Source organism: Aedes albopictus, chromosome 2, assembly GCF_035046485.1.
Source record: "Aedes albopictus strain Foshan chromosome 2, AalbF5, whole genome shotgun sequence".
In the NCBI taxonomy this organism is placed as follows: Eukaryota; Metazoa; Arthropoda; class Insecta; order Diptera; family Culicidae; genus Aedes; species Aedes albopictus.
Window position 1 is genome coordinate 496756662 of NC_085137.1, and position 14444 is coordinate 496771105.

Below are 14444 nucleotides of genomic sequence, written 5' to 3' on the forward strand. Positions count from 1 at the left end.
CGAATAGATTTCCAGTTGTCGCTACAGAGAAGAAGTATTATGATGTGGCTATTGTGGCGCTCAACAATTACTTCCAACCAGTTAAGCAAGATATTTTGGAGAGGTACCACTTACGCCAGATGAAGCAGATGCCAAATGAGAAATTTGCTCATTATATGGTAATAAATTTAGGAAAATTAGATTTCATTAAGGGTATTATAATATGTAATGTTATAGGTTCGTCTGCGACATCAAGCATCATTGTGTGGATTCGACAAATATCCAAAACGAACGAAGCAGACCTTGACGGAGTTGATGATCATGGACGTTATTGTGGAGGGTTGTACTTCCGTCGAGCTTCGTCGGCGTATGTTGTTGAAAGACCGAACACTTGATGAAATCGAGGAGATTGCATCTAGTATAGAGGGAGTTGACTCACAGATTCAGGTTCTATCAAAGCCGCAGTCCTCAGGTTCAGCAGAACAGGTATTCAAGGTCAGAGAGAAGCCCTTGCAGAAATTTCGTCCCTATGCGTCCTCCAGTAAGTCATTCGGTGCTCGTCAGAATAATCGTTTTTCCAACGTTGTCTGCTTCAACTGCGGTAAATCGGGTCATATTTCATCTGCAGAAACCTGTCCAGCTCGGGGAAAGCAATGCCGGCACTGTAATCGGGTTGGGCACTTTGAATCTAAGTGCAAAGTTCTGGCTGCCACCAAGAAGTCGGGAAAATTCCCAACTTCCTCGCCTAGCAGGAAAGTTCGTCGTGTCGAAGGGCAGGAGGCAGTCAGAGAGGCAACCGATACTACAAGCGATAAGGTCTACTATGCGTTCTTCTCTGGCAACTCTTCGAACATTTTGAAATTCGACGTAGGGGGTGTACCGTTGGATATGTTGGTGGATTCAGGCGCGGATGCGAACCTGGTGACGGTAGAAGCGTGGGAACGAATGAAGCTGGCCGGGCTGGTGGTGTCTGGCTCCGCAAGGGAGGCGAATCGTACGTTCTTGTCGTATGGCAGCAGTGAACCCTTGTTGGTACGTGGAACGTTTTCGGCTGTAATAGGAATTGGAAACAGAAATACTTCCGCTGAATTCTACGTTGTGGAGAAAGGCCAAACATGTTTGCTGGGAGATTCAACTGCGAAGCAATTGCAGGTGCTAAAAGTAGGAGTCGATGTCAACCACGTGTCGAAAGTGGAGCCGTTTGCCTGTATTAAGGATGTGGAGGTCCATATCCACATGCAACCACAAGCGAAACCAATCGTTCAACCCGTTCGAAGGCTGCCGATTCCATTAGAAGCGGAGGTTAACCGAAAGCTGGAAGATATGCTGACTCGGGACATTATCGAACCAAAAACTGGACCAACATCGTGGGTCTCCCCACTGGTCGTAGTCGCTAAAGCCAACGGTGGACTCCGTTTGTGCGTGGACCTCAGAAGAGTGAACCAAGCTGTAATGCGAGAACGTCATCCAAGGCCGGTTATCGACCAGATACTAGCTAGAATCGGGAGTGGGACTGTTTGGAGTAAGTTGGATGTACAAGATTCTTTCCTTCAAGTCATGGTTGCAGCAGAGTCACGCGATATCCTAACTTTTATTACGGATAAGGGGCTGTTCAGATTTAAAAGATTACCTTTTGGTCTTGTAACGGCACCGGAGATTTTCCAAAAAGTTGTCGATGAAATTCTTTGCGGGTGTGAAGGTACACATTGGTATCTCGATGATATATTTGTGGTTGGAAGAGACATGGAAGAGCATAACTTACGGCTGGAAAAAGTAATGGCTCGGTTGAATGAAAGGGGAGTTCAGCTGAACCTTGAGAAATGCCAGTTCAGGGCAGTAGAAATAGAGTGGCTTGGGCACAAAATCACCAACTCGGGCATAACACCGTCAAGTGCAAAGGTATCCGCTGTTCAAGCTTTTCGTCAACCTATGAATGAAAGTGAAGTTCGTAGTTTTTTGGGGCTTGCGAACTATTTGAATAAATTTATTCCTAATCTTGCGACGTTGGATGAGCCGCTTAGAGCGCTCACAAGAAAAGGGGTCAAGTTTTCCTGGGATTCACGGTGCGAGGAAGCATTTCAAGCGATAAAACAGGCTATGTCAGAAGTACAGATTCTTGGGTTTTACAGTGCTACAAATACGACATCGGTGATCGCGGATGCAAGCCCTACGGGACTCGGGGCAATACTTATACAGACAGATAGTGCAGGTCATCGGAGAGTTATTAGCTTTGCATCGAAGTCTTTGACAGAAACCGAAAAACGATACTGTCAGACGGAGAAAGAAGCCCTGGCATTAGTATGGGCCGTGGAAAGATTCCAGTTCTACCTCTTGGGAAGAAAGTTTCAACTGGTAACCGATTGCAAACCTCTGTTGTATTTGTTTACCCCTAGGTCTCGCCCTTGCCCGCGAATTGAACGGTGGGTTTTAAGGCTTCAATGCTTCGACTATTCTGTTGTTCATATCCCTGGAGATGAAAACGCAGCCGATGCTCTTTCACGTCTCTCATGTACCACGACTGTACCGTTTGACTCTGCTGAGGAAGTCATGGTGCAACATATTGCTGCTATAGATGCTGGAGTTGTAGCTATTGCTTGGAAAGAGTTGGTTGAAAAAACACAAGACGATGCGGAAATCAAATCTATTCTGGTTTGTTTGAAAGAGGGTACATTGGATTTACTTCCTATTGCTTTCCGTGTCATTTCCTCAGAGCTGTGCGACGTTGGTGGAGTGCTTCTTCGCGGGGACCGTATAGTGATTCCAGCTGTACTGCGTCAAAGAGCATTGAACATCGCACACGATGGTCATCCAGGGATGACAATGATGAAGTCTTACCTTCGAACGGCTGTTTGGTGGCCGAAACTCGATACAGATGTCGAAGCATACGTCAAGAAGTGCAGAGGGTGTACATTGGTTGCAGTCCAGGATGCCCCAGAACCAATGATGCGAAAGGAAATGCCTACTGGTCCCTGGGAGGACATTGCGATCGACTTCCTTGGTCCGTTGCCCGAGGGACAGCACCTTTTCGTAGTCGTGGACAGTTACAGCCGATACCTGGAGGTATGCGAGATGACCAACACGGAGTCTAAGGAAACCATTCAACACTTGCTCGAAATCTTTGGTCGTTACGGTGTTCCATCTCTTATTAAAGCTGACAATGGACCTCAATTTTCCAGTGAGGAATTCAAAAGGTTTTGCCAGGAGTACGGTATTCAGCTGGTGAACACCATACCTTACTGGCCACAAATGAATGGTCAAGTGGAACGGCAGAATCGGTCCATCCTCAAGCGGTTGCGAATTGCCCAAGAGCTTGGGAAGGACTGGCGTAAGGAGCTGCGTGAGTTTTTGTTGGTGTACCATTCGACCAATCACTCTACCACAGGAGAAGCTCCATCAAAACTCATGTTCGGACGGCGTATCAAGGGTAGACTTCCTAGAGTTCCAGCTTCCATTGACGATGAGTCGGTGAGGGATTTCGACAATCTTCAAAAAGCGAAAGGAAAGTTGTACTCGGACAAGAAGCGACATGCGGAGCACAGCGACATCCAAGAAGGTGATCGGGTTTTGGTGAAGCGCATGAAAAAGGATCACAAACTGCAGACGGATTTCGCTCCGGAGGAGTTCCAGGTAATCCATAAAAAAGGATCTGACACTACCGTCCGTTCGTCGTTGTCTGGGAAAGAATTCCGACGAAATGTCACTCACTTGAAAAAAGTTCCTGACAGCAATGACAAGACTAGCGATGACAAGGATGACGAAAGGGTGCAGAACAATGATCATCAACTGATGGAGGAAAACGCCCAGCATTCTACTACCAACGCTGGTTCGCTTCCACAGACAGAGGATTCCAGAGGCAAACGTAAACGTCGTGAACCCGTAAGGTATGACGACTACGTGCCGTACTACGTCGAAGAAGCAATAGGTGGGGTTGTAGCATCTGGCAGCACGGGATATCGACAAGACATTGTGATGGATTGAGCAACACGCCGAGATGTGGGTGACAGAGGGGGAAGGGGACGAAGAGAGGGAGAGACGGGGAGAGAGAGGTGATATGTGGACTTGTGAAAAGGTGAATAAAGAAGCTCGGAAAATATCAAAGAAATACAATAAGTACAACAGTGCAATTAATCCGAATTATCCGTGAAGACTACAATTGTCAGAACATGGTTTTCCATCGAAATTAAATAGGGCAGTGGGTGGAAGCTTAAACTCTTGTGAAGAGGGAGACAGTGATTCGTTCTAAGAAACAGAAAAACGATTAAACAAGTTAAAAACGGCAGACTTCAGTGGGCTGGATACGTAGTGTGAGTGTAGGGAGAATGAATATCGAAAACAATATTCAGCAGGGAACCAGGTAGATGCCGGCTAGCGGCCGTGAACGCGCTAGCTGCACGTCCCGTGGTTGAAGAAGGCCTCTGGCAACCCCAAACGTTCGGGAAAACTGGAAAAACATCGCCCACGACCAACAAAGATTGTTTTACTGTATACTGTGAATTTCAAATCCCATTCAATGAATTTTGGTACATATTTTTAAAATTTCATGAAGTGAAAAATAAACAATATTAATGTATGTATTACGAACCATGCTTTGTAACCCCATTAATAACACTAATACATCTCACTTAATATTTTGCTCACAATCATCTCACTTCATATGAATGACTCATTCATAACGTGATTACTCTCTCTCTCATTTTTCAAACTGACAAAAACACAAAGAGAGAAACCTTCAACCAAAATGCCAAAATTCCCCTCCATCGCGTAGCAAACCTGTCAAAAATCGCATCGGCTGGGCCTTTCCTCAGGCCAGGTTGTCTGTCGTTCGTCCGTCGACGTCGTCGTTCTCGCGTGGTCGCGTGTTTACCATTTTTGCGTTGGTTTCGTAACAACTGGAGGTTCTGACGACGACTGGCTCCAGCATCTGGGAAAGAAAAAAAAGCTGGCAGAGCTCGGTAATCGCGTCGTGTCTGGAACTAACGGTACCGTGTGTAAATGTTCCCTACGCTCGTCCCCCGAGGCTGCCATTCACCACTCAGGGTCAAAAATTTAAAGGGTCCATTGAATGTGCTGTAATTGCGTTATTGAAGGGCACGGCGCGTGTGTTTCAGCAGTGATTTAGTGGCGTCGTAGAAAGTGCTGCATTGAGGTAGTCTCCGAAGAAAACAGCAAAAGCTTAGTCCACGCTTTGAGAGTATTGATTGATGGATTTTTCACTGTGATAGTGGTACATGTGCCGCAGTTAGTGAGTTCTAGCGCTATTAAATAGTGCAGTAGTGCTTATCTGCATACTAGGTATTTTACTCGTCAATGAGTGTAGTGGAGAATCACAACCCAAGGCAGTGTTGTGCGAGAGGCTGTAATACTACTACGTTGGCTTGCGTATCACACTTACATCAGTAGAGAAATTGTAGGTAAGTCACGGTGTCTCTGAATGGCGGTTCTATTCAAATAATCATTACGAGTGACTTGTTTTGAACTCAACTCGAGGCAATCAATAATACAGAGTTCCACAAAAATTCTCTCAAACAAGAATAGAAAATTAGAAAGTACCTAGGCCTATTTTAATAAATAGAGTAAGGTTTTTGAGCTCAATTGAAATTATTTCTTTCGGATGTCATGGTAGTTTGAAACCTTTTTGAATAGAAGTCTTTCACTCCAAAAATTATGAAAATAATTATTATTTTGAAAAGTTATAATAAAAGGATGGTTTTACACCAAAAAAAATCAGGCCGAACATTTCTATAGGTCCTAAGTGCAGATGAGAGGCTCTCTTTAAGTCTTCTTTCTTTAGATTACAACGTACTTGCATTTATAAATTTTGATTCACTTCTTGCGTCCTCTCTAAAATAAAAACTCTCATTTTTGAGTAGCGCCCATGCGGCACAGGGACTGTGTTGGAAACACACATTTTTTTAAATTGCTCGTACGCTCACATTTTTGCAAAATATCAATATTTTTCGGTATTTGAAGGTGGTTTATAAACCCAGTGAGGTTGCCATGTCGAAATTATTGCAAAACACATGCTCATGTGAGCGTAAGAGCAATTTTAAAAAAATGTGTGTTTCCAACACAGTCATGTGCGGCATGGATGTTTACTAAAAATGTGCAGGCCGAACACATTTTTGAGCGTAGCCGTTTTTGCGTGTCGGAAGGTAGATTGAACAATCCATTTCCGATCTACACTACACATCACAAATTGTCAAAATGTCCACTGCGACATCGTAATAATTTAAAGAGAATCGGAACAAAGGCTCTTTTGCAGATTGGACCTTTAGATATGTTTGTCGCCAAATATAGTTTGTTGATCCTTCAAACACATGAATGTTGTAATAAATTTGGATTCGATCTTTTATATAGATGTGTAACTAGGTTCATTTTGAAGATGCTTTTGCATGTATAAGTTTTTGTAAAATAAGATAAAATCGTGAAAGTTCGCAAAATTTTATATATTATTGCTAAATAAGTTGAAACTAGTGAGATCGTCCGATCAACGTTGTAAAATTTTGCCGTTTTACCTGAATTAGGCGAAAATCTTATAAATTTCGGTATGCTAAATTCAGATCGAACTTCGAAGTGTATTCCACATCCAACATCAAATGATAACTGGTTTCAAGTGTTTTTATTATTAAAGTGTTAAACTATTATGCTGCAGTTTGGCATTGGACAAGCACAACATAGTCTATTTTACGAAACGACCACAGGTTGATATTGATATTGAAGATGCGAATTGCTTCTAGGAATGTTTATTGAGGAATGACAAATTACAGTAATTAAGTAAATAATCAACTGCTACTGTGATCTTTGGTGCTATATACTGCGATTTCAACACCTCCTCTCGGTTGATTATGTGTAGTTCAATTTTCCGTTTCTATTTCAGGAATAAAGTTGTAGCTAACAATTTGTTCAAAGACGCCTCTTGTTGTTTAGAATGGATGTAAACCAGCTGGATTCGTCCGTTGGCGACAGCATCCCGGATGAAACTTCACATCGATGTGTTTTACTCTTTTGGTTTCTTCCTTTTTGGCCATTGCGATAACTCTTTGGTTATCCTCGAATACTGGAACAAGGCTAAATATTATTGGATTCGAACAGTCAGTCATCATGCCGTTCATCCAGAGCTGATGCAGCTGCTGATTGCCACCCGCATAGATAAATACAGTTTGTATTAAGGTCCAAACAGAATGTCTCCTTTATCTGTTACTGTTACTGTACCACAAACTGGTGCTTTTCCGTTGAAAACTATGAAATTCCAGCAATCGATCATAAAGAACGGTTTACGTAACCCATAACAAGTTGTAACAATATGCCATATTATGCAAAAAATGTCAAACAGTATAGCCATGAAGGATTGTGAGACATGGTGGCAAAATGGAAAGACCGTTTCTCAAATGGTTTGTGATTAGATTTGCACAACACACATATACATGTGTATTTTACTGTATGCCACTTACATTCAACAGTATGCCAAATAGCTGCAAACATTGGTGTCTGTACCAACCAAACGCCGCAGTTTGCAATTTTATAGAAAAAAAGAAAAAAATCCACCTGAGTGAAAACAAACTGAAAACTCGTACGATCGCTTCGGTAAACGGTTTGAAGTAACTGGAGGTAGAAAAAAGTAAGTTTTGCATAATTCTTCTATTTTGTTTTTGTTGCTCTATCTAATATATGAACATTATTTTACAGAATTCACGAATATTAGTTCAAAGAAATTCAAGAGGATGAAACTGAGCCTGCACGAAATTACGTCTGAAAAATGTTCCGCACGATCCGCAAAAAGAAGAAGTGGAAGATTTGTCCTGTTGCCGGTGGAAACAGTGTATTCTTGTGATCAGGAATCCTCTCCCGCCGCAAGAAGGTCCACAGCTTTATTCGCCGTAGGTGCTACCGCAGATAACTGTACAGCCGGACACTTTCAAGAGATATCCCGAAACAAACATTCGATCCGATTTATCTCCAGCATAGTCCGCATCGACGAAGCCTTCCGTAGGTGCCTTGTGTCGATTCTTGATGTATAGCAGTCCATGATGCTTGGTTCCTTGCGAGTAACGAACTCTTTTTGCTTGTTGCCCAGGTCCCACTGCGTCTTGATACCTCGATAGAAATCAACTATGAAGCACAGGTCTGGTCGAGTTCCCATCATAATATACATCAAGCTGTCAATTGTGTCTCTTTATGGATACCGACAGTCTCAATTTGCTCGTGTCAGCAGCAGTCACACTTTGTGGGGCTGTCCATTAATTACGTAAGGGTTAATGGGGGGAGGGGGGGTTTGAGAAATCTTACGCGTCATACAAAAATATTTGGGCTTTCATACAAACAATCTTACAAGGGGAGGTAAGGGTGTCGAGAAACGGTAAAAATTCCCTTACGTAATAAATGGACAGCCCCTGTAGCGTTTTTTTATTTCCAACTTTTCACTACGCTAGCTGAACAGGAAGTGTGCTGGTGGGAACGTGTGCTCTACAAGACTCTCCAAATCCAAGCAACCAAAAGTTCGGATTCCACTTAAAGAACGAACTCAAAAGTTCAAGTTTGGTTCAATTCCGGTTTCGTTGAACTTAATTACTCATGTATTGTTTATGAACTTGAAAGTACATGTAGGGGTAGGCGGGGCAATATGGACACCCGGGGCACAAGGATGGGAACACTCACTTGCAAAGAGTTACACTCACTTGCAGTTTTCTCAGCTCAGAAGCGTGCAATCAAAAAACGATGTATGGACGACTTTTGCATGGTGATTTTGTCTAAAAGTTTGCCGAATAGAGTAGGGGTCGCACACGTATATTGAAGTCGTGAGAAAGCTGCGAAGACAACTCTCCACGAGGTGAATGTGAATTACACTCACCTCGTGGAGAGTCACTTTCACAGCTCTGTCACGACTTTGGGATTCGTGTGCGACCCCTACTCTATTCGGAAAAGTTTTAGACAAAACCACAAGGAAAAAGTCATCCATACATCGTTTCTTGATTGCACGCTTCTGAGCTGAGAAAATAGCAAGTGAGTGTAACTCTTTGCAAGTGAGTGTTCCCATCCCTGCCGGGGCAGAATGGACACCCTCAATATTTTAAAATATGCAAACTTTTTTGAACTTTTAATGAATGGAGAATATAGTCCATTTGTCTAAAACGTAGTTTCAGTAAAGAAACATTCGAAATTAAAATTATACTTGATTTTACACGAAAAAGTTGCGTCCTCCGTTTTTTGTGCATGGAAATTATAATTTTCACACCATCTAAAATAAGATTTAGTGATAATTTATTGCAGGTCGATTAAATCCTGATATTTCTAGAACAATTGCAAGTAGTTTTGCTGTATCTATATGCTTAACATGTTCATATTTTCTTCTTTATTACATCAAAAATCAAGTTTGGAAATATCTTCTGCTGCCGGGGCAAAATGGACACTCACCTTTTTGAAAGAAGCGGCAAGAGAAAAATATAACCTAAATCACAAACCAACCAAATTCTTCGATTTCAGTATATTTTCGGTTAAATGTTCACTATAGTAGACATAGGGTGAAACAAATTGGTCAAAAAACGGCAGCAGTGAAAAATAGTTGTTCTAGGCACCAGGCACCAGGACAACTCTAGCTTTATCCAAAACAGCCTGAATTTAAATTAACTGAACAAAAATGAACTACTTCGGCGTATTATTCATCCACAATAGTTGTTTTGTAATGAAATGACTTTATAGGTGTAAATAATGTACGAAATTCGTAAAAGTCTCATGGTGTCCATATTGCCCCATGGGGGTATCCATTCTGCCCCGTATACTTGAAGACGGTCATGAAAAACTAACATTTTTCAAAACACTTTTTAAAGTGGATAAATCATTTTTCTTCGTGAGCATTCTTATGCAATAGATGCTAAATAGACTTTAAAAGGATACATGTATCAAAAAACTAAACTTTTTTGACATCTTGCCAGGTAAAGTTGGCAAAAACCTTAGGCTGTCCATATTGCCCCGCCTCCCCCTACCAAGCATTTTTCAGCACAGATATTCCCCTGACTATGAAAAAGATTAAAATGTTTGAAAAGAAAGAAGATACAGCTGTGTTCATAAAAATAGCAGTAAAAGCCGTTTTCATACAAAATGGCCAACTTTGAAATGCTGTAACTTCGTTCTCCTATGAGCGATTGTGCTGAAAATTTTAAAGCGAATTACACGTATGGTGAATATTGTTATAGCAAAATCTGCAATTATTGAACAATTTCACATACTGTTTAATTTTTTTTCCACGTGCCTTAAAAATTCTCAGATTTTACTGTCTAATTTTCAAATGAAGAGAACAGAGTTACAGCATGTAAAAATTGTTTATTGTGTATGGAAAACGGCTTTCACTGTTATTTTTGTAAACACAGCTGTATATCTCTATATTGCAATATATTGAATTTCTACCAAAAGAAGATTGTCCCGGGTGTTTACGGGTTAAACTTCATTATGAGCGTGAGTTGATAAAACGCTACGATAACTTCTTGAAAAAAAAGCATGAGAAATCTATAGACAAATTTATGGTTCGATGGAAACTATCAATAAACTTTCAAAAGAGTTCCATAACAATTTCTGGCGAAATCTCACAAGGTACTACTAAAAACTCTATTGGGAACTCCAGAAGAAATACTGCATCAGTTGGAAAACTAAACAAAACTAAAAAATGCCTTTTCAAACAGCAGTATATTTAGCAAACAAGAAGTGACTAATTTAAAAAAACTTACTTTTTTTCCAGTGACACCGTGAGGCCTACAACACCACAATATAAAAAAAAACAGGATCTCCACCAAAGAAACCTCCAACGGAAGGCGGTGAATAGACGGACGTACGCGATACGCATACACTGCCCTATCCTACATCAACAGCATTATCATCGTCAGGAACACCAACAACCAGCTCTGAACAGCACAACAATCTCGTGCGAGACTTCGGTGCAAGGAAACGCGCAACGACGACGACGAAGACGGTCATCCGACGACACATCACGAACATAATCAGCGAGTGGAGGACCGTTAGAGTGCAACGTTACTGTTACATACTGTTGTGCGACTTCGGATAGTTTTCCTAATTAAATTTGACGTCAATATAAACATATATTCACACACGAGCGGAAACATGAACTCGAAGGTAATTGCTACGAGCGCGACTCGATCAGCGGTGGCGCGGCCAGTTGACATTTCGCGTTCGCGACGAGCTGACTGACCGCCAATTCGACGAGAAATTCGCGCCCCAGTTTCCACACCACCACCACCACCTCGCAACCACGGATCTAATGAGTGCGTTTCTGTTTAATCTAATTTTAAAGCCCCCGTCGATGAATGGAGTGGCAGCGGCGGCGGCGGGTGCCCAACCGTTGATCCAGTACAACATCGATTGGATCTTCCCCAAGCTGCGGAAACCGTCGCGGCTGTGGCACATCGCTAGCACCGGAGTCATCGGCCTGGTGGGATTCTTCTCCAAGATCGTGATCGGTAAGTGGCCAAGGTCAATCTCTTTTTTGTCTTCTGCCGAGGGACTTATATAAGGGGGAGGGTGGATGTGTAGCGCACTATACCCGAGCAGAGGTGAATAACAATAGAATATTTATCAACTTTTATCAGTGAAGTGAAATAGAAGAATTAAAAAACAAAACTACAAAATGAGAGAAATAAGAACATACAGAATAAATAGCTATACTGTATGTAGTGATACTGTGGTAAATATCAGTGATTCAATTTATCAAAATAGGTGAGGTCGTTCTGAATTCTTCTACCACAGTTTTCAGATTGTGCTCACAAAAGCTCTTGGTGCCGAGATTCCATGGAGAAATTCCCATTTTGCAGATATTCTTCTCGGGATTCCGCCAGGACTTCTTTCCGAGATTTTTCCAAGAAACCCATCAGAGATTCCTCCAGGAGTTCCTTCTAAGAAGTTCCTTCGGGGATTTATATCGGAGTATTTTCTAAAGATTGTTGCAGTTTTTTAAAATGTTTACAGTAGTTTTTTTTTCAGGAATTGTAAACCAGATCTGTAAATGTAAAACTAGAAAAAACTCCTGGAGGGATTCCATTGGGACAAAAAAAAGCGTCACGGAGGGGAGAAGGTGTTTGAAAAATGACGATTTAAGCGTTGCATAATAAATAGATGCTGCTGAAGGATCTTTATGTATTCCAGATGGAACTCCTAAGGGAACATCGGAAGATTTTCTAGAGAAATCCTGAAAGGAGATTTTGGAGGTATTTTGAGAGAAGTTCCTGAAGGAATCCTAGAAGGAGTATCCGTAGGCGTCGCAGAAGGAGTTCCCGTCGAAATCGCGGAAGGAATTCCTGTCGTAATCATGGAACAAGTTCCCGTAGAAATCCCGGAAGTGTTCCAGGAGAAATTACTAAAGAAATCTAGGAAGGTATTCCTGGAGTAAAAATGAATAATATTTTGGAGGAATTACTGAAACAACTGCTGAAGGAATTCCGGAAGAAATTCAGATGGTAATTCCTGGAAGGGATGTCAGAAGAAACTAGTGGTATAATTTCAGAAGAAAGTCCTTAATAATTCCAGAGTAAATATAGGAGGAATTTGTGAAGAAGTTCCTGGAAGAATCCTAAAATGAGTTCCCAGAGAAATCCAGGAAGTAGTTAACGGAAGAATTCCTGCAAAAATTCCAGAAGGAACTCCTTTAAAATCCCAATAAGAACTCCTTGATTAATCCAGAAAGTAACTTTTTGAGAAACCACAAAAAGAACTCCTGGGAGAATCTTGAATAAATTTTAGAAACGTTCCTGTAGAAATCCCAGAAAAAACTCCTGGCGGAATTTTGGATCGAACTCCATCTCAGAAAAAATAGTCCTGGGGAAACTTATGATGGAACTCGTGAAGGAATTCTAGAATGAACTTCTGGATGGATCCCAGATGAAACAACTGGTTAAATGGTGTTTTCCCCAATTGCTGGAAGCAGTCACACGTTTTTTTTTTCTTAAAAAGGCTGTAAAAGAACTGTGTCAAACTACAGAGATATTGCTTCTTTGTACGCCACATAGAAGTTGATGGAATGGATCGTTTTTAACACGTTAGTTCAAGGTTACGCACATTATATATCTGTGAGGATCAGCACGAATTCATTCCAAAATGATCGACGACCTCCAACCTGACGTGTTTTACGTCGCACCCGATACGCCATTTTCAAAGCGGCCATCAAGTTGACGCCATCTATACTAACCTTTCTGCCGCCTTTGATAAAATGAATCACCAAATCGCTTTGGCCAAATTTGACAAACTAGTCATGGACAACCACCTCCTCAGCTGGCATCGATCTTAACTGACCGGTCACAGTATGTCTCTTCACCGTTCACAGTATCGGCGTTCCGCAAGGCAGTCTTCTATGACCGTTTTTATTCCTGTTGTATATGAATGATATCAACTCTATTCTCAAATGTTGGAAACTTTCATATGTTGACGACCTGAAGCTGTATCAAGCAACTTCAAGACGCAGTGTTTCTGCAACGACAGCTAGAAACTTTTGCTGTATGGAGTTCTTTAGATGGAATGTCACTAAATGTGCCGAAATGTTCTGTCATTTCATTCGACCGTAAAAAGTTAAAGCGTGAATCAATAGTCAAGGATCTAGGAGTTCTGATTGACTCGAAACTGACATTCAAAGACCACGTCGCCTATGTTGAAAGCATCGTCGAAACTTGGTTTACTCTTTCGCTTTGCCATTCTTACTGCCTGAAGACGCTCTATTGCTCAGTTGTGCGGCCCATCCTGGAGTACTCGGCAGTCATCTGAGCCCCTTATTACGACAACGCATCGAAAGCATTCAACGATTTGCGTTACGTCATCTTAGTGGAGGAATCCTCTAGTATTTCAGACTCTAGTTTAATTTAAAAACACTTCACTAATACTTCACTTTTGCAAAAGAAAATAAAAAATGAATAACTCTTTTAAAGAAAAACTAGAAAGGACGAGCATAAGCACAGTAGTAGAATTAAAAGGAATTTGCTCGTCCTTTCTAGTTTTTCTTTAAAAGAGTTATTCATTTTTTATTTTCTTTTGCAAAAGTGAAGTATTAGTGAAGTGTTTTTAAATTAAACTAGAGTCTGAAGTAACAAGTTCTACTAAAAGCTCTAAAGTACATAATAGTAAAGCCTCTAGTATTGCCAAGCTACGAGAGCCGCTATCAGCTTAGAGAGTTTTCAGTGCAAGACGCAATGTGCCCAAGCTGACTTTGGAGATCTTCGGCAAGGTAACATCGATTTCCCCACTCTGTTTGAAACGCTGCATATTAACACTCGTCGACGTAGTCTGAGATCCTTGCTGAGATCCATCCGTTTCTCAATCTTCCGCCAGCAAGCACCACTTACAGCGTTCATGAGCCTATTCGTGGTTCGTCTCGTTTGTTCAATACTTGTTATTTTGAATTCTGTTTTAATGTGTCACGTGAGGTCAATAAGCGTAGGTTTGAGTGTGTATTTTGTTAATTTTTAGCTGCAACGACC

At 41.5% G+C, this 14444-nt stretch overlaps 1 protein-coding gene across 4 annotated transcripts in view; it reads left to right on the forward strand.

The window, feature by feature from the left end:
• The first annotated feature begins 4705 nt into the window (after nucleotides 1-4705).
• Nucleotides 4706-14444, forward strand: part of LOC109622493 (tafazzin) — a 33025-nt gene continuing 23286 nt past the window's right edge. Inside the window, exons 1-3 of one of the 4 annotated variants that reach the window (XM_062854331.1) lie at nucleotides 4706-5390; nucleotides 10709-11100; nucleotides 11279-11444. In XM_062854331.1, the coding sequence (XP_062710315.1) occupies nucleotides 11089-11100; nucleotides 11279-11444 (178 nt within the window). In that variant the 5' untranslated portion in view covers nucleotides 4706-5390; nucleotides 10709-11088. The other 3 variants (XM_062854332.1, XM_062854329.1, XM_062854330.1) reach the window with 3 other exon arrangements.